The sequence below is a fragment of the Oncorhynchus keta genome, chromosome 19, assembly GCF_023373465.1.
Source record: "Oncorhynchus keta strain PuntledgeMale-10-30-2019 chromosome 19, Oket_V2, whole genome shotgun sequence".
NCBI classification, from domain to species: Eukaryota; Metazoa; Chordata; class Actinopteri; order Salmoniformes; family Salmonidae; genus Oncorhynchus; species Oncorhynchus keta.
This window is the reverse complement of record NC_068439.1, coordinates 17,949,000-17,972,625: the sequence shown is the minus strand read 5'-3', so window position 1 is coordinate 17,972,625 and position 23,626 is coordinate 17,949,000. Positions and strand designations below refer to the sequence as shown.

General features: G+C 41.7%; 1 protein-coding gene across 1 annotated transcript in view; it reads left to right on the top strand.

The window, feature by feature from the left end:
- Positions 1-23,626, top strand: part of LOC118375655 (tubulointerstitial nephritis antigen-like) — a 91,976-nt gene that overhangs the window by 52,440 nt on the left and 15,910 nt on the right. The window contains exons 6-11 of the mRNA XM_052469918.1: positions 4,587-4,713; positions 7,238-7,388; positions 7,644-7,830; positions 10,217-10,230; positions 21,053-21,084; positions 23,056-23,179. Of these exons, the coding sequence (XP_052325878.1) occupies positions 4,587-4,713; positions 7,238-7,388; positions 7,644-7,830; positions 10,217-10,230; positions 21,053-21,084; positions 23,056-23,179 (635 nt within the window). The remainder of the gene's footprint in view (positions 1-4,586; positions 4,714-7,237; positions 7,389-7,643; positions 7,831-10,216; positions 10,231-21,052; positions 21,085-23,055; positions 23,180-23,626) is intronic.

Sequence of the window (23,626 nt, the reverse complement as noted above, 5' to 3'; positions counted from 1 at the left end):
TCAGTTCTATGTTATCTGTTACACTGAGGCTGTCTGTTAGTGTAGCTTCCCCAGTCAGTTCAATCAGTTCTATGTTTTATCTGTTACACTGAGGCTGTCTGTTAGTGTAGCTCCCCTCAGTCAGTTCAATCAGTTCTATGTTATCTGTTACACTGAGGCTGTCTGTTAGTGTAGCTTCCCTCAGTCAGTTCAATCAGTTCTATGTTATCTGTTACACTGAGGCTGTCTGTTAGTGTAGCTTCCCTCAGTCAGTTCAATCAGTTCTATGTTATCTGTTACACTGAGGCTGTCTGTTAGTGTAGCTCCCCTCAGTCAGTTCAATCAGTTCTATGTTTTATCTGTTACACTGAGGCTGTCTGTTAGTGTAGCTTCCCTCAGTCAGTTCAATCAGTTCTATGTTATCTGTTACACTGAGGCTGTCTGTTAGTGTAGCTTCCCCCAGTCAGTTCAATCAGTTCTATGTTTTATCTGTTACACTGAGGCTGTCTGTTAGTGTAGCTCCCTCAGTCAGTTCAATCAGTTCTATGTTATCTGTTACACTGAGGCTGTCTGTTAGTGTAGCTTCCCCAGTCAGTTCAATCAGTTCTATGTTATCTGTTACACTGAGGCTGTCTGTTAGTGTAGCTTCCCTCAGTCAGTTCAATCAGTTCTATGTTATCTGTTACACTGAGGCTGTCTGTTAGTGTAGCTCCCTCAGTCAGTTCAATCAGTTCTATGTTATCTGTTACACTGAGGCTGTCTGTTAGTGTAGCTTCCCCAGTCAGTTCAATCAGTTCTATGTTATCTGTTACACTGAGGCTGTCTGTTAGTGTAGCTTCCCTCAGTCAGTTCAATCAGTTCTATGTTATCTGTTACACTGAGGCTGTCTGTTAGTGTAGCTCCCTCAGTCAGTTCAATCAGTTCTATGTTATCTGTTACACTGAGGCTGTCTGTTAGTGTAGCTTCCCCAGTCAGTTCAATCAGTTCTATGTTATCTGTTACACTGAGGCTGTCTGTTAGTGTAGCTTCCCTCAGTCAGTTCAATCAGTTCTATGATATCTGTTACACTGAGGCTGTCTGTTAGTGTAGCTCCCCTCAGTCAGTTCAATCAGTTCTATGTTATCTGTTACACTGAGGCTGTCTGTTAGTGTAGCTCCCCTCAGTCAGTTCAATCAGTTCTATGTTATCTGTTACACTGAGGCTGTCTGTTAGTGTAGCTTCCCTCAGTCAGTTCAATCAGTTCTATGTTATCTGTTACACTGAGGCTGTCTGTTAGTGTAGCTTCCCTCAGTCAGTTCAATCAGTTCTATGTTATCTGTTACACTGAGGCTGTCTGTTAGTGTAGCTTCCCTCAGTCAGTTCAATCAGTTCTATGTTATCTGTTACACTGAGGCTGTCTGTTAGTGTAGCTTCCCTCAGTCAGTTCAATCAGTTCTATGTTATCTGTTACACTGAGGCTGTCTGTTAGTGTAGCTCCCCTCAGTCAGTTCAATCAGTTCTATGTTATCTGTTACACTGAGGCTGTCTGTTAGTGTAGCTCCCCTCAGTCAGTTCAATCAGTTCTATGTTATCTGTTACACTGAGGCTGTCTGTTAGTGTAGCTTCCCTCAGTCAGTTCAATCAGTTCTATGTTATCTGTTACACTGAGGCTGTCTGTTAGTGTAGCTCCCCTCAGTCAGTTCAATCAGTTCTATGTTATCTGTTACACTGAGGCTGTCTGTTAGTGTAGCTTCCCTCAGTCAGTTCAATCAGTTCAATGTCTTTGTTACACTGAGGCTGTCTGTTAGTGTAGCTTCCCCAGTCAGTTCAATCAGTTCAATGTCTTTGTTACACTGAGGCTGTCTGTTAGTGTAGCTTCCTCAGTCAGTTCAATCAGTTCTATGTTATCTGTTACACTGAGGCTGTCTGTTAGTGTAGCTTCCCTCAGTCAGTTCAATCAGTTCTATGTTATCTGTTACACTGAGGCTGTCTGTTAGTGTAGCTTCCTCAGTCAGTTCAGTCAGTTATTTGTTATCTGTTACACTGAGGCTGTCTGTTAGTGTAGCTTCCCTCAGTCAGTTCAATCAGTTCTATGTTATCTGTTACACTGAGGCTGTCTGTTAGTGTAGCTTCCCCAGTCAGTTCAATCAGTTCTATGTTATCTGTTACACTGAGGCTGTCTGTTAGTGTAGCTTCCCTCAGTCAGTTCAGTCAGTTATTTGTTATCTGTTACACTGAGGCTGTCTGTTAGTGTAGCTTCCCTCAGTCAGTTCAATCAGTTCTATGTTATCTGTTACACTGAGGCTGTCTGTTAGTGTAGCTTCCCTCAGTCAGTTCAATCAGTTCTATGTTTTATCTGTTACACTGAGGCTGTCTGTTAGTGTAGCTTCCCTCAGTCAGTTCAGTCAGTTATTTGTTATCTGTTACACTGAGGCTGTCTGTTAGTGTAGCTTCCCTCAGTCAGTTCAATCAGTTCTATGTTATCTGTTACACTGAGGCTGTCTGTTAGTGTAGCTTCCCCTAGTCAGTTCAATCAGTTCTATGTTATCTGTTACACTGAGGCTGTCTGTTAGTGTAGCTTCCCCCAGTCAGTTCAATCAGTTCTATGTTACACTGAGGCTGTCTGTTAGTGTAGCTTCCCTCAGTCAGTTCAAACAGTTCTATGTTATCTGTTACACTGAGGCTGTCTGTTAGTGTAGCTTCCCTCAGTCAGTTCAATCAGTTCTTTGTTATTTGTTACACTGAGGCTGTCTGTTAGTGTAGCTTCCCCCAGTCAGTTCAATCAGTTCTATGTTATCTGTTACACTGAGGCTGTTTGTTAGTGTAGCTTCCATCAGTCAGTTCAATCAGTTCTATGTTATCTGTTACACTGAGGCTGTTAGTTAGTGTAGCTTCCCTCAGTCAGTTCTATGTTCTCTGTTACACTGAGGCTGTCTGTTAGTGTAGCTTCCCTCAGTCAGTTCAATCAGTTCTATGTTATCTGTTACACTGAGGCTGTCTGTTAGTGTAGCTTCCCTCAGTCAGTTCTATGTTCTTTGTTACACTGAGGCTGTCTGTTAGTGTAGCTTCCCTCAGTCAGTTCTATGTTCTTTGTTACACTGAGGCTGTCTGTTAGTGTAGCTTCCCTCAGTCAGTTCTATGTTCTTTGTTACACTGAGGCTGTCTGTTAGTGTAGCTTCCCTCAGTCAGTTCAATCAGTTCTATGGTCTGGAGACAGATCAAAGTTTCTGTTTCCATTCTAACTCATTAGGCCAAATGGTATGAATTGTCTGTGAGTAAGTCCTTTATAATAGAATAACTTAACAGACACTCTGACTCTATTACATTCATGAATGTTTTATTGTGGATAAATAATCAACGTTGCACATTCCATACAAAAGTATCATTAGGAACTTGTTGCTGTTGGTTTGTCAGTCTCCTCTTGCTGTTGGTTTGTCAGTTTCCTCTTGCTGTTGGTTTGTCAGTCTCTTGCTGTTGGTTTGTCAGTCTCCTTGCTGTTGGTTTGTCAGTCTCTTGCTGTTGGTTTGTCAGTCTCTTGCTGTTGGTTTGTCAGTCGCCTCTTGCTGTTGGTTTGTCAGTTTCCTCTTGCTGTTGATTTGTCAGTCTCCTCTTGCTGTTGGTTTGTCAGTCTCTTGCTGTTGGTTTGTCAGTCTCTTGCTGTTGGTTTGTCAGTCTCCTCTTGCTGTTGGTTTGTCAGTCTCTTGCTGTTGGTTTGTCAGTCTCCTCTTGCTGTTGGTTTGTCAGTCTCCTCTTGCTGTTGGTTTGTCAGTCTCCTCTTGCTGTTGGTTTGTCAGTCTCCTCTTGCTGTTGGTTTGTCAGTCTCCTCTTGCTGTTGGTTTGTCAGTCTCCTCTTGCTGTTGGTTTGTCAGTCTCCTCTTGCTGTTGGTTTGTCAGTCTCCTCTTGCTGTTGGTTTGTCAGTCTCCTCTTGCTGTTGGTTTGTCAGTCTCCTCTTGCTGTTGGTTTGTCAGTCTCTTGCTGTTGGTTTGTCAGTCTCCTCTTGCTGTTGGTTTGCCAGTCTCCTCTTGCTGTTGGTTTGTCAGTCTCCTCTTGCTGTTGGTTTGTCAGTCTCCTTTTGCTGTTGGTTTGTCAGTCTCCTCTTGCTGTTGGTTTGTCAGTCTCCTCTTGCTGTTGGTTTTTCAGTCTCCTCTTGCTGTTGGTTTGTCAGTCTCCTCTTGCTGTTGGTTTGTCAGTCTCCTTTGCTGTTGGTTTGTCAGTCTCCTCTTGCTGTTGGTTTGTCAGTCTCCTCTTGCTGTTGGTTTGTCAGTCTCTTGCTGTTGGTTTGTCAGTCTCTTCTTGCTGTTGGTTTGCCAGTCTCCTCTTGCTGTTAGTTTGTCAGTCTCCTCTTGCTGTTGGTTTGTCAGTCTCCTCTTGCTGCTGGTTTGTCAGTCTCTTGCTGTTGGTTTGTCAGTCTCTTGCTGTTGGTTTGTCAGTCTCCTCTTGCTGTTGGTTTGTCAGTCTTCTCTTGCTGTCTGGCCATTGGAACACCTACTGTATGTTTTTGGGAGTAATAAGAAATTGTATTTTACTTCCAAATAAAATATCAAGGTGGTCAAGTACATTAAAACAGGATTGAAATTGTACAGTAGCGAATTCCTGTTTTCCTCCTTCTCTCTATCCCCCTGCTCAGCTGAATATGGACCCTCAGAATGACCGTCTGCCTCAGTACTTCAACGCAGCAGAGAAGTGGCCTGGAAAGATCCACGAACCTCTGGACCAGGGTAACTGCGCTGCCTCCTGGGCCTTCTCCACTGCAGGTGAGACACTTCATGATAGTAAAATACTGGCAGAATACTGGTACTGGCATTTTGTTAAAATTCATTTTCATTAAAAATATTTTTTTAAATCGCAATATTGCAAATATTGTAAAAAAAATAATTGTAAAATGCTTTCAAAATTACATTTAAGTACCAGAACGCCCCCTTATCATTTAAGTACCAGAACGTCCCCTAATCATTTACATACCAGAACGTCCCCTAATCATTTACATACCAGAACATCCCCTAATCATTTACATACCAGAATGTCCCCTAATCATTTACATACCAGAACGTCCCCTAATCATTTAAGTACCAGAACGTCCCCTAATCATTTACATACCAGAACGTCCCCTAATCATTTAAGTACCAGAACGTCCCCTAAACATTTACATACCAGAACGTCCCCTAATCATTTACATACCAGAACGTCCCCTAATCATTTACATACCAGAACGTCCCCTAATCATTTACATACCAGAACGTCCCCTAATCATTTACATACCAGAACGTCCCCTAATCATTTACATACCAGAACGTCCCCTAATCATTTACATACCAGAACGTCCCCTAATCATTTACATACCAGAATGTCCCCTAATCATTTACATACCAGAACGTCCCCTAATCATTTATATACCAGAATGTCCCCTAATCATTTAAATACCAGAACGTCCCCTAATCATTTATATACCAGAATGTCCCCTTATCATTTAAGTACCAGAACGTCCCCTAATAATTTACATACCAGAACGTCCCCTTATCAATTACATACTAGAACGTCCCCATATCATTTAAGTACCAGAATGTCCCCTAATCATTTACATACCAGAACGTCCCCTAATCATTTACATGCCAGAACGTCCCCTAATCATTTACATACCAGAACGTCCCCTTATCATTTACATACCAGAACGTCCCCTAATCATTTACATACCAGAACGTCCCCTTACCATTTACATATCAGAATGTCCCCTTATCATTTAAGTACCAGAATGTCCCCATATCATTTACATACCAGAATGTCCCCTAATCATTTAAGTACCAGAATGTCCCCTAATCATTTACATACCAGAACGTCCCCTAATCATTTAAGTACCAGAATGTCCCCTTACATTTACCAGAATGTCCCCTAATCATTTACATACCAGAATGTCCCCTAATCATTTAAGAATACCAGAACGTCCCTAATCATTTAAGTACCAGAATGTCCCCTAATCATTTACATACCAGAACGTCCCCTAATCATTTACATGCCAGAACGTCCCCTAATCATTTACATACCAGAACGTCCCCTTACCATTTACATATCAGAATGTCCCCTTATCATTTAAGTACCAGAATGTCCCCATATCATTTACATACCAGAATGTCCCCTAATCATTTAAGTACCAGAATGTCCCCTTACCATTTACATACCAGAACGTCCCCTTATCATTTACATACCAGAACGTCCCCTAATCATTTACATACCAGAACGTCCCCTAATCATTTACATACCAGAACGTCCCCTAATCATTTACATACCAGAACGTCCCCTAATCATTTAAGTACCAGAACGTCCCCTAAACATTTACATACCAGAACGTCCCCTTATCATTTACATATCAGAATGTCCCTTATCATTTAAGTACCAGAACGTCCCCTAATCATTTACATACCAGAACGTCCCCTAATCATTTACATACCAGAACGTCCCCTAATCATTTACATACCAGAACGTCCCCTAATCATTTACATACCAGAACGTCCCCTAATCATTTACATACCAGAACGTCCCCTAATCATTTACATACCAGAACGTCCCCTAATCATTTACATACCAGAACGTCCCCTAATCATTTACATACCAGAACGTCCCCTAATCATTTACATACCAGAACGTCCCCTAATCATTTAAGTACCAGAACGTCCCCTAATCATTTACATACCAGAACGTCCCCTAATCATTTACATACCAGAACGTCCCCTAATCATTTACATACCAGAACGTCCCCATTTACATACCAAACGTCCCTAATCATTTACATACCAGAACGCCCCTAATACCAGAACGTCCCTAATTTTATCATTTACAGTACTTAAGTACCAGAACGTCCCCTAATCATTTACATACCAGAACGTCCCCTTATCATTTAAGTACCAGAACGTCCCCTAATCATTTACATACCAGAACGTCCCCTAATCATTTACATACCAGAACGTCCCCTTATCATTTACATACCAGAACGTCCCCTAATCATTTACATACCAGAACGTCCCCTAATCATTTAAGTACCAGAACGTCCCCTAATCATTTAAGTACCAGAACGTCCCCTCATCATTTCTTTAACATCTCTTAGAATATTTCCCAGAAGTTCACTCTCTCTCTTTCGCACTGTCTCTCCATGTCTCTTTCCCTCCATCTCTCTTTCCCTCCATCTCTCTCCATCTCTCTTTCCCTCAATCTCTCTTTCCCTCCATCTCTATTTCCCTCCATCTCTCTCCATCTCTCTTTCCCTCCATCTCTCTTTCCCTCGCTCAGCGGTGGCATCTGATCGAATCTCCATCCAGTCGATGGGTCACATGACCCCTCAACTGTCGCCCCAGAACCTAATTTCCTGTGATACACGCAACCAAGGGGGCTGTGCTGGAGGCCGTATCGACGGAGCCTGGTGGTACATGAGGCGCATAGGGTAAGACATATTTTATTGCAACACCAGGCACAATATTAGGAACTTTTTAAATGATCAAATGAAGAGTGGATTTTTGGATCTTTAGCTGTGAATTGATGATTCTCTTTACACTCTCTCTCTCTCTCTCTCTCTCTCTCTCTCTCTCTCTCTCTCTCTCTCTCTCTCTCTCTCTCTCGCTCTCTCTCGCTCCATCTCTCTCTACTCACCATCTCTCTCTACTCTCCATCTCTCTCTATCTTTCTGTCTTTCTGTCAGTGTGGTGACAGAGGAGTGCTACCCGTTCTCTGCTCCCCAGCAGACACCAGCAGAGGTGGGCCGCTGTATGATGCAGAGTCGCTCTGTGGGCCGTGGAAAGAGACAGGCTACTGCACGCTGCCCCAGCACACACACCTACCACAATGACATCTACCAGTCTACACCTCCCTACAGGCTCTCATCAAACGTATGTACACATACACACACACACATACCGTTTTTTATCACTTTGGTACTATTTTCCCAAGTTGGTGGTGAATTTAAAAAACTCCAAACTGGTAACAATTGTAACGCAGCCAGTCTTACATTCAAAACCTTTCATTGTGCATTCATTTTGTTTGTAGACATTTTTCACCACACGACCATTGATCCAAAATATAACTTTGCTGTGAAATATAATGAGTACATTGATTTAATCACCAAAACCCAACATAATGATGTGCTCTCAATTTACTAATTTTAACAACCAGTCAATCCAATAGCAAACATTTGTAGATACATGTTTTAAAATGTAGTATGCTACAGTACTGACAATTACAGTACATTACACTGTTTTCACATTAGGCAATACACTTGCACTACCCCCATTAAAATGTACTGATCATAAAATGTCCATAATTTCTACCCTATGTGTGATCAAAGGTGTGATAACTGAAGACATCTTTCACAATGTAATCAAATGAAAGAAATTAAATAAACATAACGTTTAGCCGGCACTAGTTTGCATCAAACCGGTCTTGAGCATTTGGCCATAGGTTCTCATCCAAGTCGCAGTAAATATCCTCATTGTTCGTGCATCTGGGGAAAGACCTTTTGAAACGGTGAATCCCAGCCTGACATACAGTCCCAGTCAAAAGTTTTTCTTTATTTAGACTATTTTCTACATTGTAGAATAATAGTGAAGAGATCAACACTGTGAAATAACACCTATGCAATCATGTAATAACCAAAAAAGTGTTAAACAAATCTAAATATATTTTATATTTGAGATTCGTCAAAGTAGGCACCCTTTGCCTTGATGACAGCTTTGCACAGACAGCCTATTCCCCCTCAGGAGACTGAAAAAATACTGCCTGGCAAGTTCAATGTATTAGTAGCCAACTAACGTGAGGTAACTAGCTAACATACCGGTACATACTGCTGTAATGCTATGCGGTTCGTAAGGATAGTGTAGCTAAAAAACTTTTAGCCAACATTTTTATTTTTTAATTTTTTAATTTATTTTTTACCTTTATTTAACCAGGCAAGTCAGTTAAGAACATATTATTATTTTCAATGACGGCCTGGGAACAGTGGGTTAACTGCCTGTTCAGGGGCAGAACGACAGATTTGTACCTTGTCAGCTCGGGGGTTTGAACTCGCAACCTTCCGGTTACTAGTCCAACGCTCTAACCACTAGGCTACGCTGGCATTACTTTATTAAATTTTTCAAAATTTTCTTAACATTTGTCATAATTAGTTAAAGCAATGAATTTGTATCCGCTCTCATCGGACTTTGGCTGCATATTTTCCACAATTTTCATCAAATCTGAAAAGTTATGAAGCTACGCCCATTTTCGGGAAGAATTGCATTATGTGCCCTAACAGCACAGGAATATTGTCCACTGCTTGCATACATCGAATTTTGACAAATTTAGTACGTCATCCGGGAACTTTTGGTATACTAACTATATCCATACTATGACCAATAAGCATACTATATACTCAATTCACATCACAAATAGTACAGTTAGTATGAGTATTTGAACACAGCTAGGGTTTCCCAAACTTGGTCCTGGGGCCCCCCCATGTTTTGGTTTTTGTCCTAGCACTACACTACTGATTCAAATGACCAACTAGTCATCAAGCTTTGATTATTTGAATCAGCTGTCTAGAGCTAGGAAAGAAACAAAATGTGTACCCAGGAGGGGTCCCAGGACCGAGTTTGGGAAACCCTGATCTAAGACACAAGAAGGGGTAGCAGTAGAGAATGTTATAACTCCTTCTCTGAAGTAAGCTACAGTAGATCAACTGGAAAGCCTGTATCTATTACATTATGGTGGTGTCCCAAATGGCACCCTATTCTCTACTTTTGACCAGAGCCCTAGTCAAACTAGTGCCCTATTTAGGGGGCCATTTGGGACTCCGCCTAACTATTTCCAGAGGCCATGAGCAGTAACAGAATCCACATGCATCCACTTGTTTCATATCCTAATCAAAGTATACCCACCGAGTTACAGCGTAGGCTTTATTACCTCTTATTATCAAGCATTCTAAATGATGCTTAATGTTGGAAATCATTACAGCATGTTTATCTTCCTCTTTTTATTTTTTATTTAACCTTTATTTAACCAGGAAGGGCTCAATGAGATTAAAATGTATTTTTCAAAAACACCCTGGCCAAGATAGGCAGCACCAAGCCATTACAATAAAATTACAGACAGACAACATGAAAAACTACAAGTAATCTAGTAAAAACCATTCAATATACAAGAGTATAAAACAGCAAATTAAAAACATTGACAGGTCAGGGAATCAGCCTCAAAATCCTTCATCAGTGATTTAAAAACACCAATCGGGACAAGTTCCTCTAGTTTAAAAGTATTTTGTAAGGTGTTCCAAGACGATGGCGCAGAGTACATAAAAGCCCTTTTACCAAATTCAGTTCGGACATTTTGAACAGTTAGCAGGATAAAGTCCAGTGAACGAAGAGAGTACCCACCACATTTCTGAACAATAGAAATGCACAAATAAAAAGGTAGTAAACTCAAAATGGCTTTGTAAATAAAAGTATACCAATGCCTGAGCCTACGAGTGACTAGAAGGCCAGCCAACCCTGGTATACAAAGTGCAGTGGTGCGTAAGGGTTTTGCAGTTTAAAATAAATCTCAAAGTGCCATGGTAAAGAGTGTCAATTGATCTCAAACACTGAGCGGAAGCATTCATATATAAAATATCCCCATAGTCTAGTAAAGGCATAAATGTAGCTGATACTAGCCTCCTTCTGGCTTCAAAAGACAAACAGGCCTCATTCCTAAAATAAAATCCCAATTTCAGCTTCAAGGCCATCATCAATTAAAATTCCAAGATATTTATATGAGGTTACAACCTCAATCCCCTTGCCCTGACAGGTAGTAGTAATATGTGAACGGTTCAGAGGTCTATTTCTTGCATTAGAAAACACCATTAGTTTAGTTTTGTCAGTATTAAGGTTAAGCTTCAATTGACACAAGGTATGTTGAATAGTATAAATAGCAGTTTGCATGTTCTGGAAAGCTTTTGTAAGAGATGAGGCACAACAGTAAATAACAGTATCATCAGCATAAAAATGAAGTTGTGCATTTTGGACATTTTTGTCTAAATCATTTATATAAATAGTGAATAAGAGAGGACCAAGTACAGAGCCTTGGGGCACACCATTCAAGACAGACAATTTAACAGACATAAGCCCATCAAACTGAGTGCACTGAGTTCTATCAGACAGATAGTTAGCAAACCATGCAACTGCATGCTCCGAAAGACCTACACTCGACAATCTCTGCCTTAGTATAGCATGATCAACTGTATCAAAAGCCTTAGAGAGATCAATAATAAGTGAGACACAGTGCTGTCTTCTGTCAATGGCTTCAGTGATATAATTTACAACCTTCATGTCTTCTGTAATTGTGCTATGCTTCTTCCTGAAGCCCGATTGGTACATTGATCAAATAGAGTTAGTAAATAAAAACTATTTTAGCTGTTCACTTACAAGGGTTTCAAGTATTTTCACCAGGGGTGACAGCTTTGAGATTGGCCTATAATTTTTTAAAAGAGTTGGATCTCCCCCTTTTAAAAGTGGCAGGACAAATGCTGATTTTTCCAGATCTTTGGAATTTCATTACATTCCAGGGTTAGATTGAACAGAGATGTAAGTCGTTCAGCAATGAAATCAGCTGCCAGTTTTAAATAGCAGGGATCCAAAAGATCAGGACCTGCAGGCTTTCTCTGATCTAAGGATTTCAGGGCTTTATGGACCACCTGCACTGAGAATGGCAAAAAAGCTAAAAGTTTGACCAGCTCTCACTGGTTCATCCACACAGGGTTGTACAGACCTCTCAAGTCACCAAGCCATGCATCTAGAGATGTGGAGCTGTTCTACATGGTCAAACAATTTATGTTGCTATCCCCTCCACTTTCTCTGTCCTTTTATTTAATTACATATCTGTCCATCTCTTTCCTTTCATCTAATCACAGTTCTGTCCATCTCTTTCCTTTCATCTAATCACAGTTCTGTCCATCTCTTTCCTTTCATCTAATCACAGTTCTGTCCATCTCTTTCCTTTCATCTAATCACAGTTCTGTCCATCTCTTTCCTTTCATCTAATCACAGTTCTGTCCATCTTTTTCCTTTCATCTAATCACAGTTCTGTCCATCTTTTTCCTTTCATCTAATCACAGTTCTGTCCATCTTTTCCTTTCATCTAATCACAGTTCTGTCCATCTTTTTCCTTTCATCTAATCACAGTTCTGTCCATCTTTTTCCTTTCATCTAATCACAGTTCTGTCCATCTTTTTCCTTTCATCTAATCACAGTTCTGTCCATCTTTTTCCTTTCATCTAATCACAGTTCTGTCCATCTTTTTCCTTTCATCTAATCACAGTTCTGTCCATCTTTTTCCTTTCATCTAATCACAGTTCTGTCCATCTTTTTCCTTTCATCTAATCACAGTTCTGTCCATCTTTTCCTTTCATCTAATCACAGTTCTGTCCATCTTTTTCCTTTCATCTAATCACAGTTCTGTCCATCATCTAATCACAGTTCTTCCATCTTTTCTTTCATCTAATCACAGTTCTGTCCATCTTTTCCTTTCATCTAATCACAGTTCTGTCCATCTTTTCCTTTCATCTAATCCATCTTTTTCTTTCCATCTTCTTTCTTTTTCCTTTCATCTAATCACAGTTCTGTCCATCTTTTTCTTTCCTTTCACAGTTCTGTCCATCTTTTCCTTTCATCTAATCATTCTGTCCATCTTTTTCCTTTCATCAGTTCTGTCCATCTTTTTCCTTTCATCTAATCACAGTTCTGTCCATCTTTTTCCTTTCATCTAATCACAGTTCTGTCCATCTATCTAATCACAGTTCTGTCCATCTTTTCTTTCATCTAATCACAGTTCTGTCCATCTTTTTCATCTAATCACAGTTCTGTCCATCTTTTTCCTTTCATCTAATCACAGTTCTGCCCATCTTTTTTCCTTTCATCTAATCACAGTTCTGTCCATTTTTTTTCCTTTCATCTAATCAGTTCTGTCCATCTTTTCCTTTCATCTAATCACAGTTCTGTCCATCTTTTCCTTTCATCTAATCACAGTTCTGTCCATCTTTTCCTTTCATCTAATCACAGTTCTGTCCATCTTTTTCCTTTCATCTAATCACAGTTCTATACATTTTGTTTCATCAATCAGGAGAAGGAGATCATCTAATCAGATTCTGTAATCTTTTCCCAGTGCAAGGTAGGATGTTTCTTCAGAAGATGACTCATGAAGTGTGTGTGTGTGTGTGTGTGTGTGTGTGTGTGTGTGATGTGTGTGTGTGTGTGTGTGTGTGTGTGTGTGTGTGTGTGTGTGTGTGTGTGTGTGTGTGTGTGTGTGTGTGTGTGTGTGTGTGTGTGTGTGTGTGTGTGTGTGTGTGTGTTATTGCCATTAGCAGCTATAAAAGAATGAGCTACTGGAACCATGTGTGTTTGCTGTAGCGTTCAGAGCAATCTCTTGGTTTTAGGAATGAATTCAGAAGGGCAACAAAGCCTTGGGTTTTGCTTAAAGAGCAGGATTGGGTATGAGAGATTCTTTGTCAGTGATTGGAGTCAGGCTACAGAATGTGTTTGTTTTTATAATATAGTGGAATTGAATTAAGCAATAATGCCATTAAACACCAGCTAAGGGCTGTTCTTATGCACAACGCAACCACCATATTATATACCACAAACCCAGAGGTGCCTTATTGCTATTATAAACTGTCTACCAACTTAATTAGCGCAGTACAAAGCAATGTTTTGTCATATGGTATACAGTCTGATATTATTATTTACCTATATTTAACTAGGCAAGTCAGTTAAGAACAAATTCTTATTTTCAATGATGGCATAGGAACAGTGGGTTAACTGCCTGTTCAGGGGCAGAAAGACAGATTTGTACCTTGTCAGCTCGGGGATTCGAACTTGCAACCTTTCGGTTACTAGTCCAACGCTCTAACCACTAGGCTACACTGCCACTATATACCACAGGTGTCAGCCAGTCAGCATTCAGGTCTCAAACCACCCAGGTTATAATATTATATATAGTATGATATATTAAATGTATTATATTTAGTATTGCACTGTGGTCAGTGTTGGGGAGTAGTGAACTACATGTAGTTCAACTAGCAAAGGCCAACATCCCGGAGTCACCTCTTTACTGTTGACTTTGTGACTGGTGTTTTGAGGGTAGTACTTAATGTAGCTGCCAGTTGAGGACTTTACGACAGGCTCTGTCGGAAACGGCTGCGACCGGGAGGTCCGTGGGGCGACGCACAATTGGCCTAGCGTCGTCCGGGTTAGGGAGGGGTTGGCCGGTAGGGATATCCTTGTCTCATTGCGCACCAGCGACTCCTGTGGCGGGCCGGGCGCAGTGCGCGCTAACCAAGGTTGCCAGGTGCACGGTGTTTCCTCCGACACATTGGTGCGGCTGGCTTCCGGGTTGGATGTGCGCTGTGTTAAGAACCAGTGCGGCTTGGTTGGGTTATGTATCGGAGACTTTCAACCTTCGTATCTCCCGAGCCCGTACAGGAGTTGTAGCGATTAGACAAGATCGTAGCTACTTGAAACAATTGGATACCACGAAATTGGGGAGAAAACAGGGTAAAAAACAGGATAAAAATATATATATATATATATAAATAAAAAAATGTGTCACCTGGAAAACACCTGGCTAAAGAAAGGTTAATGACTGGTTAACGTCAGCAAGTATCAGCAAGTATCTGCTCTTATGTAAGGGATAGTATTAAAAAACAAAATAAATCTGAACTACCTCTCCCTTTCTAGAATGCAAAGCCATTCTAAACACGGGCTTCACGTTGTCTTCTAAACACGGGCTTCACGTTGTCTTCTAAACACGGCTTCACGTTGTCTTCTAAACACGGCTTCACGTTGTCTTCTAAACACGGGCTTCACGTTGTCTTCTAAACATGGGCCTCTCTAGTTGTCTTCTAAACACAGGCTTCACGTTGTCTTCTAAACACGGGCTTCACGTTGTCTTCTAAACACGGGCTTCACGTTGTCTTCTAAACACGGGCTTCACGTTGTCTTCTAAACACAGGCTTCACGTTGTCTTCTAAACACGGGCTTCACGTTGTCTTCTAAACACGGGCTTCTAGTTGTCTTCTAAACACAGGCTTCATGTTGTCTTCTAAACATGGGTTTCATGTTGTCTTCTAAACATGGGCTTCACGTTGTCTTCTAAACATGGGCTTCACGTTGTCTCTAAACACGGGCTTCTAGTTGTCTCCTATACATGGGGATAGTATTAAATGTCTCCTATACATGGGCTTCTAGTTGTCTCCTAAACACAGGCTTCTAGTTGTCTCTAAACACAGGCTTCATGTTGTCTTCTATACACGGGCTTCACGTTGTCTTCTAAACACGGGCTTCACGTTGTCTTCTAAACACGGGCTTCACGTTGTCTTCTTAACACGGGCTTCTAGTTGTCTCCTAAACACGGGCTTCACGTTGTCTTCTAAACACGGGCTTCATGTTGTCTTCTATACATGGGCTTTGTCTTCTACATTGTCTTCTAAACACGGGCTTCACGTTGTCTTCTAAACACAGGCTTCACGTTGTCTTCTAAACACGCGCTTCAAGTTGTCTTCTAAACACGGGCTTCACGTTGTCTTCTAAACACGGGCCTCTCTAGTTGTCTTCTAAACACAGGCTTCACGTTGTCTTCTAAACATGGGCCTCTCTAGTTGTCTTCTAAACACAGGCTTCACGTTGTCTTCTAAACACGGGCTTCACGTTGTCTTCTAAACACGGGCCTCTCTAGTTGTCTTCTAAACACAGGCTTCACGTTGTCTTCTAAACACGGGCCTCTCTAGTTGTCTTCTAAACACAGGCTTCACGTTGTCTTCTAAACACGGGCTTCACGTTGTCTTCTAAACACAGGCTTCATGTTGTCTTCTATACATGGGCTTCACGTTGTCTTCTATACATGGGCTTCACGTTGTCTTCTAAACATGGGCTTCACGTTGTCTTCTAAACATGGGCTTCACGTTGTCTCCTAAACATGGGCTTCTAGTTGTCTCCTAAACACGGGCTTCTAGTTGTCTCCTATACATGGGCTTCTAGTTGTCTCCTATACATGGGCTTCTAGTTGTCTCCTAAACACGGGCTTCTAGTTGTCTCCTAAACACAGGCTTCATGTTGTCTTCTATACACGGGCTTCACGTTGTCTTCTAAACACGGGCTTCACGTTGTCTTCTAAACACGGGCTTCATGTTGTCTTCTTAACACGGGCTTCTAGTTGTCTCCTAAACACGGGCTTCACGTTGTCTTCTAAACACGGGCTTCATGTTGTCTTCTATACATGGGCTTCACGTTGTCTTCTAAACACGGGCTTCACGTTGTCTTCTAAACACGGGCTTCACGTTGTCTTCTAAACACGGGCTTCAAGTTGTCTTCTAAACACGGGCTTCACGTTGTCTTCTAAACACGGGCCTCTCTAGTTGTCTTCTAAACACAGGCTTCACGTTGTCTTCTAAACATGGGCCTCTCTAGTTGTCTTCTAAACACAGGCTTCACGTTGTCTTCTAAACACGGGCTTCACGTTGTCTTCTAAACACGGGCCTCTCGTTGTCTTCTAAACACAGGCTTCACATTGTCTTCTAAACACGGGCCTCTCTAGTTGTCTTCTAAACACAGGCTTCACGTTGTCTTCTAAACACGGGCTTCACGTTGTCTTCTAAACACGGGCTTCACGTTGTCTTCTAAACACGGGCTTCACGTTGTCTTCTAAACACGGGCTTCACGTTGTCTTCTAAACACGGGCTTCAAGTTGTCTTCTAAACACGGGCTTCATGTTGTCTTCTAAACATGGGCTTCACGTTGTCTTCTAAACATGGGCTTCACGTTGTCTTCTAAACATGGGCTTCACGTTGTCTCCTAAACACGGGCTTCTAGTTGTCTCCTAAACACGGGCTTCTAGTTGTCTCCTATACATGGGCTTCTAGTTGTCTCCTATACATGGGCTTCTAGTTGTCTCCTAAACACGGGCTTCTAGTTGTCTCCTATACATGGGCTTCTAGTTGTCTCTAAACACGGGCTTCACGTTGTCTTCTAAACACGGGCTTCACGTTGTCTTCTAAACACGGGCTTCACGTTGTCTTCTAAACACGGGCTTCACGTTGTCTTCTAAACACGGGCTTCACGTTGTCTTCTAAACACGGGCTTCAAGTTGTCTTCTAAACACGGGCTTCATGTTGTCTTCTATACATGGGCTTCACGTTGTCTTCTAACATGGGCTTCACGTTGTCTTCTATACATGGGCTTCACGTTGTCTTCTAAACACGGGCTTCTAGTTGTCTTCTAAACACGGGCTTCTAGTTGTCTTCTAAACACAGGCTTCATGTTGTCTTCTATACATGGGCTTCACGTTGTCTTCTATACATGGGCTTCACGTTGTCTTCTAAACACTTGCTTCTAGTTGTCTTCTAAACACGGGCTTCTAGTTGTCTTCTAAACACGGGCTTCACGTTGTCTTCTAAACACGGGCTTCACGTTGTCTTCTAAACACGGGCTTCTAGTTGTCTTCTAAACACAGGCTTCATGTTGTCTTCTATACATGGGCTTCACGTTGTCTTCTAAACATGGGCTTCACGTTGTCTTCTAAACATGGGCTTCACGTTGTCTCCTAAACACGGGCCTCTCTAGTTGTCTTCTAAACACAGGCTTCACGTTGTCTTCATAACATGGGTGTCGCGTTGTCTTCCAAACATGGGCCTCTCTAGTTGTCTTCTAAACACGGGCTAGTAGTTGTCTTCTAAACACAGGCTTCACGTTGTCTTCTAAACATGGACTTCACGTTGTCTCCTAAACACGGGCCTCTCTAGTTGTCTTCTAAACACGGGCCTCTAGTTGTCTTCATGACATGGGCTTCACGTTGTCTTCTATACACGGGCTTCACGTTGTCTTCTAAACACGGGCTTCACGTTGTCTTCTAAACACGGGCTTCACGTTGTTTTCTAAACACGGGCTTCTAGTTGTCTTCTAAATGATTTTCATCTCCTCCTCATGGACTGCACCAGATTTGCCAGTTCCTGCTGTGAGATGTTACCCCACTCTTCCGCCAAGGCACCTGCAAGTTCCCAGACATTTCTGGGGGGAATGGCCCTAGCCCTCAGACTCCGATCCAACAGGTCCCAGACGTGCTCAATGGGATTGAGATCTGGGCTCTTCGCTGACCATGGCAGAACACTGACATTCCTGTCTTGCAGGAAATCACACACAGAACAAGCAGTATGGCTGGTGGCATTGTCATGCTGGAGGGTCATGTCAGGATGAGCCTGCAGAAAGAGTACCACATGAGGGAGGAGGATGTCTTCCCTGTAACGCACAGCGTTGAGATTGTCTGCATTGACAACAAGCTCAGTCCGATGATGCTGTGACACACCGTCCCAGACCATGACGGACCCTCCACCTCCAAATCGATCCCTCCACCTCCAAAGTACAGGCCTCGGTGTAAGGCTCATTCCTTCGACGATAAACACGAATCCGACTATCACCTCTGGTGAGACAAAACCACGACTTGTCAGTGAAGAGCCCTTTTTGCCAGTCCTGTGTCTGGTCCAACGACAGTGGGTTTGTGCCCATTGGTGACGTTCTTGCCGGTGAGGTCTGGTGATGATCTGCCTTTACAACAGGCCTTCAAGCTCTCATTACAGCTTCTCTCAGCCTATTGAGGACAGTCTAAGCACTGATGGAGGGATTGTGCATTCCTACTGTAACTCGGGCAGTTGTTGTTGCCATCCTGTACCTGTCCCGCAAGTGTGATATTCGGATGTACCGATCCTGTGTAAGAAATTGATAGAAAGGAAATCCTAATGATCTAGACCTCCGCCTCCTACACCTAGCTGCAGACATCATTGCTCTCCCTTAACATGTTTTAAAAATATATATATTTTAAATTTGACCCCTTTTTCTTCCCAATTTCGTGGTATCCAATTGTTTAGTAGCTACTATCTTGTCTCGTCGCTACAACTCCCGTACGGGCTCGGGAGAGACGAAGCTTGAAAGTCATGCGTCCTCCGATACACAACCCAACCAAGCCGCACTGCTTCTTAACACATCGACCATCCAACCCGGAAGCCAGCCGCACCAATGTGTCGGAGGAAACACTGTGCACCTGGCAACCTTGGTTAGTGCGCACTGTGCCCGGCCAACCACAGGAGTCGCTGGTGCGCGATGAGACAAGGATTTCCCTACCGGCCAAACCCTCCCTAACCCGGACGATGCTAGGCCAATTGTGCGTCGCCCCACGGACCTCCCGGTCGCGGCCGGTTACGACAGAGCTTGGGCGCGAGTCTCTGGTGGCACAGCTGGCACTGCAGTACAGCGCCCTTAACCACTGCGCACCCGGAAGTTATGGAAATCTGCTTTTGTACTGCCTCTCCTGGAAGGTGGAGATCCTTCGCTACTTGACAACTATCGACCCATATCAAAATTGTCTGTACTGTCTAAGGTACTGGAGTCCTTTGTTAGTAGGCAGCTGAAGGCCTACCTCCAAGAAACAACATCTTAAATGGAATGCAATCAGGTTTTCGGTCTGGCCACAGCATTGTTTCTGCAACATTGAAGGTTTTAAATGACATCCACTGGGCTCTTGACAAGAAGTTACATTGTGCGTCTGTCTTTATTGATTTGTCGAAGGCATTTGACACCGTGAACCATGCTGTGTTAGTGCAATGGTTAAAATGTTGTGGAATTGTTGGTCATGCTCTAGATTGGTTTATAAATTACCTTTCAAATCGTACACAATGGGTAATAGCAGATGGTTGTAAATCTGAGTCCATAGAGTTGTGCTCAGGTGTTCCGTAAGGTTTTATTTTGGGCCCACTGTTGTTCATTTTGTATATCAACAACATTGGGGATCATATTAAAACAGCGGATGTTCATTTTTATGCAGATGATGCTGTTCTTCATTCAAGTGGTAGTAGTTTATCTTTATCTTTTGAAAATGCCCAAGATCATTTAACAACATACAAAAGAAATCTGTATCATTTGATGCTGGTTCTGAATTCAGGTAAAACAAAACGCATGGTATTTTCAAATGCCAGGCATGTTACTAATCTTTTCATTGCTATATTGGGTGGACATACTATAGAGCAAGTCAAAGTGTATAAATATTTGGGAGTGTGGGTGGATGACAAGCTGAGCTTCACTGTTCATATGGAGAGCTCAAGCTGAGAATAGGTTTTTACTATCGGCATAAGTCTTTGTTTTTCTCTGGAGGCCAGGAAGGAGCTGGTACGATGTACATTACTGGCGGCTTTAGATTTTAGTGATGTTATATATATGCAGGCCTCAACCACCACCCCGAGAGCACTTGATTCAGTATATCATGTGGCCCTCAGGTTGTGATCTCTACAGCATTGTTGGCTGGTTGTCATTGACCTTGCATAGGCTTAAACACTGGTATACACTGATTTATAAGGCCATATTGGGTAAAATGCCACTATCTTTTTTAATCAGGTCAGTAAATAAATATAATTTACGGTCCCATTCTCATTTGCTTTTAACAGCACCAAGAATTAGAACAGGTCATGGTAGAAATAGTTTTAGTTACTCAGCGCCGTGGTCCTGGAATTTCTCTCCTGAACATTTTAAATTGTATGATCTAGTCACGTTGGTGGATTTTTTTTTACACTTGGTTGATGTAAATATCATAGAACAGTATAATTGTCTTTAGGACAGCTGTTTTTAGTTATGACATTTGGGTTTCTTTACGTAATATGTAATTGTTGTACTGTATGTGTGTTTATAGTTTTGTTCAATATTGTGTATGTAAGTTGTTTTGTTTCATCTCAATGAGAAAAACCTTTATAAATAAAGGTTAAATCAAATAAAAAATATATTTGTGTGCGTGTACGTGTGGTTGTGCAGAGATAGTCTGTGAGCCTGTGCCAGCCTTGTTGTATTGTTCCAAACAGCAGGACTGAAACATTGGCCTTTTGTCACATTTTCCTCTTTTCTTCTCCCTTGAATTTCTGTTGTTACCTTTGCCAGAGAGCAGTGTGTGTCCTTGTTTGTCCGTAGGAGACAAAGAGAACGGTAGCCCAGTAAGAACAGGTAGTCCTTCCAAATGTGGAAATGACTCAGTGAGCGTTCCAGATTGTTTATCCCAGGTGGGTTACTAATGAGAAAGTCACAGGGAGTTCAGAGTTTATAATGCACCGGTTCAAAGTGGCCCAACACCACAGCTGCACTCTGATTTTTGGATGTTTTCTTCTCAGGGGGAAATGGGAAACCGTGCTCGGAAAAATTTAAGAAATTAGGAAATTGAATTAGCTTTTGAGTTTGTTTTTTCCTAGTGGTGTATTAATTTCAGTTTAGTGCAAGAAGGAACTTATATGGCTGAACTCTCTTTGCTATCAGTCAAGCATAGAAACTATATGCCCGATGTACAAAGTTGGAGTCTAAATTGGTTACCTTCAAACTACAGCTATGCTTTATGGGCCCTATTCAGACTTGATATAAGTAGACTTAACATGTTTTACTTAAGTACATGTTGAGTCTCCTTATCTCAAGTCTGAATTAGGCCCTACCTGACTAGAATTAATGGTCAAGTTGATTCTATCTATGTTTTTCAACAATATTGAGGCATGACACTGCCTTTGGTTGGTCCTTTTATAACCACCTGCAAAGCTATAGATTGGTTTGGTTTGGGTGTAAAAAGTGTGTGTATCTGTGTGTCAAGTTAATCTATAATCTGTTTTTATTCTTGTGTATCCAGTCCATTGATAATGTGTTTTTATTCTTGTGTATCCAGTCCAATGATAGTGTGTTTTTATTCTTGTGTATCCAGTCCATCGATAATGTGTTTTTATTCTTGTGTATCCAGTCCATCGATAATGTGTTTTTCTTCTTGTGTATCCAGTCCATTGATAATGTGTTTTTATTCTTGTGTATCCAGTCCATTGATAATGTGTTTTTATTCTGTGTATCCAGTCCATTGATAGTGTTTCCCCCTGTTTTCCATTCTTGTGTATCCAGTCCATTGATAATGTGTTTTTATTCTTTTGTATCCAGTCCATTGATAATGTGTTTTTATTCTTGTGTATCCAGTCCATTGATAATGTGTTTTTATTCTTGTGTATCCAGTCCATTGATAGTGTTTTTATTCTTGTGTATCCAGTCCATTGATAGTGTTTTTATTCTTGTGTATCCAGTCCATTGATAATGTGTTTTCTTGTGTATCCAGTCCATTGATAATGTGTTTTTATTCTTGTGTATCCAGTCCATTGATAATGTGTTTTTATTCTTGTGTATCCAGTCCATTGATAATGTGTTTTCCCCCTTGTGTATCCAGTCCATTGATAGTGTTTTTTATTCTGTGTATCCAGTCCATTGATAATGTTTTTATTCTTGTGTATCCAGTCCATTGATAATGTGTTTTCCCCCTTGTGTATCCAGTCCATTGATAGTGTTTTTTATTCTGTGTATCCAGTCCATTGATAATGTTTTTCCCCCTGTGTATCCAGTCCATTGATAGTGTTTCCCCCCCTGTGTATCCAGTCCATTGATAGTGTTTTTCCCCCTGCGTATCCAGTCCATTGATAGTGTTTTTCCCCCTGTGTATCCAGTCCATTGATAGTGTTTTTCCCCCTGTGTATCCAGTCCATTGATAGTGTTTTCCCCCTGTGTATCCAGTCCATTGATAGTGTTTTCCCCCTGTGTATCCAGTCCATTGATAGTGTTTTCCCCCTGTGTATCCAGTCCATTGATAGTGTTTTCCCCCTGTGTATCCAGTCCATTGATAGTGTTTTCCCCCTGTGTATCCAGTCCATTGATAGTGTTTTCCCCCTGTGTATCCAGTCCATTGATAGTGTTTTCCCCCTGTGTATCCAGTCCATTGATAGTGTTTTTCCCCCTGTGTATCCAGTCCATTGATAGTGTTTTTCCCCCTGTGTATCCAGTCCATTGATAGTGTTTTCCCCCTGTGTATCCAGTCCATTGATAGTGTTTTCCCCCTGTGTATCCAGTCCATTGATAGTGTTTTTCCCCCTGTGTATCCAGTCCATTGATAGTGTTTTTCCCCCTGTGTATCCAGTCCTTTGATAGTGTTTTCCCCCTGTGTATCCAGTCCTTTGATAGTGTTTTTCCCCCTGTGTATCCAGTCCTTTGATAGTGTTTTTCCCCCTGTGTATCCTGCAGCCATCCTGGAGGTCCATGAGGACTTCTTCGTCTATAAGAGTGGAATCTACAGACACACAGACGTCAGCTTCACCAAACCACCACACTACCGCAAACACAACACACACTCCGTCAGAATCACAGGGTAAGGCTGTCAATCATCTCCCATCTGATAGAGCTTTTATCCATTGTACAGTATGTTAGAGGCAGCACTTATAGGAAAATGAATGTATTACTTTTGATCTCATGGATTCAGTGTTAACCTTTCTAAATTCTGGAATAAATCCATGCATTCATATTTTATTATATTTTAAATTTTTTAGATTATCAATATCTAAGTCTAGTATTTGTTTACATATACCAAATGATCAAATAAAAAAACATCAACCCGTCAACATTCCCAGACCTGCATACTACCACAGGTGTGTTGTGTTCAGTGTGAGTAAGAGATTCCCTCTCTGTCGGTCTGTCGGTCGATCTGAGTCTCTGAGACAGACCTTGGCTTCAGTCCTCTGTCACGCAGACAGACCGCGGAGACCACAAAAATGTAGGCTGGCAGACACTACACACCTGGATTGCCTAGCTACCCACC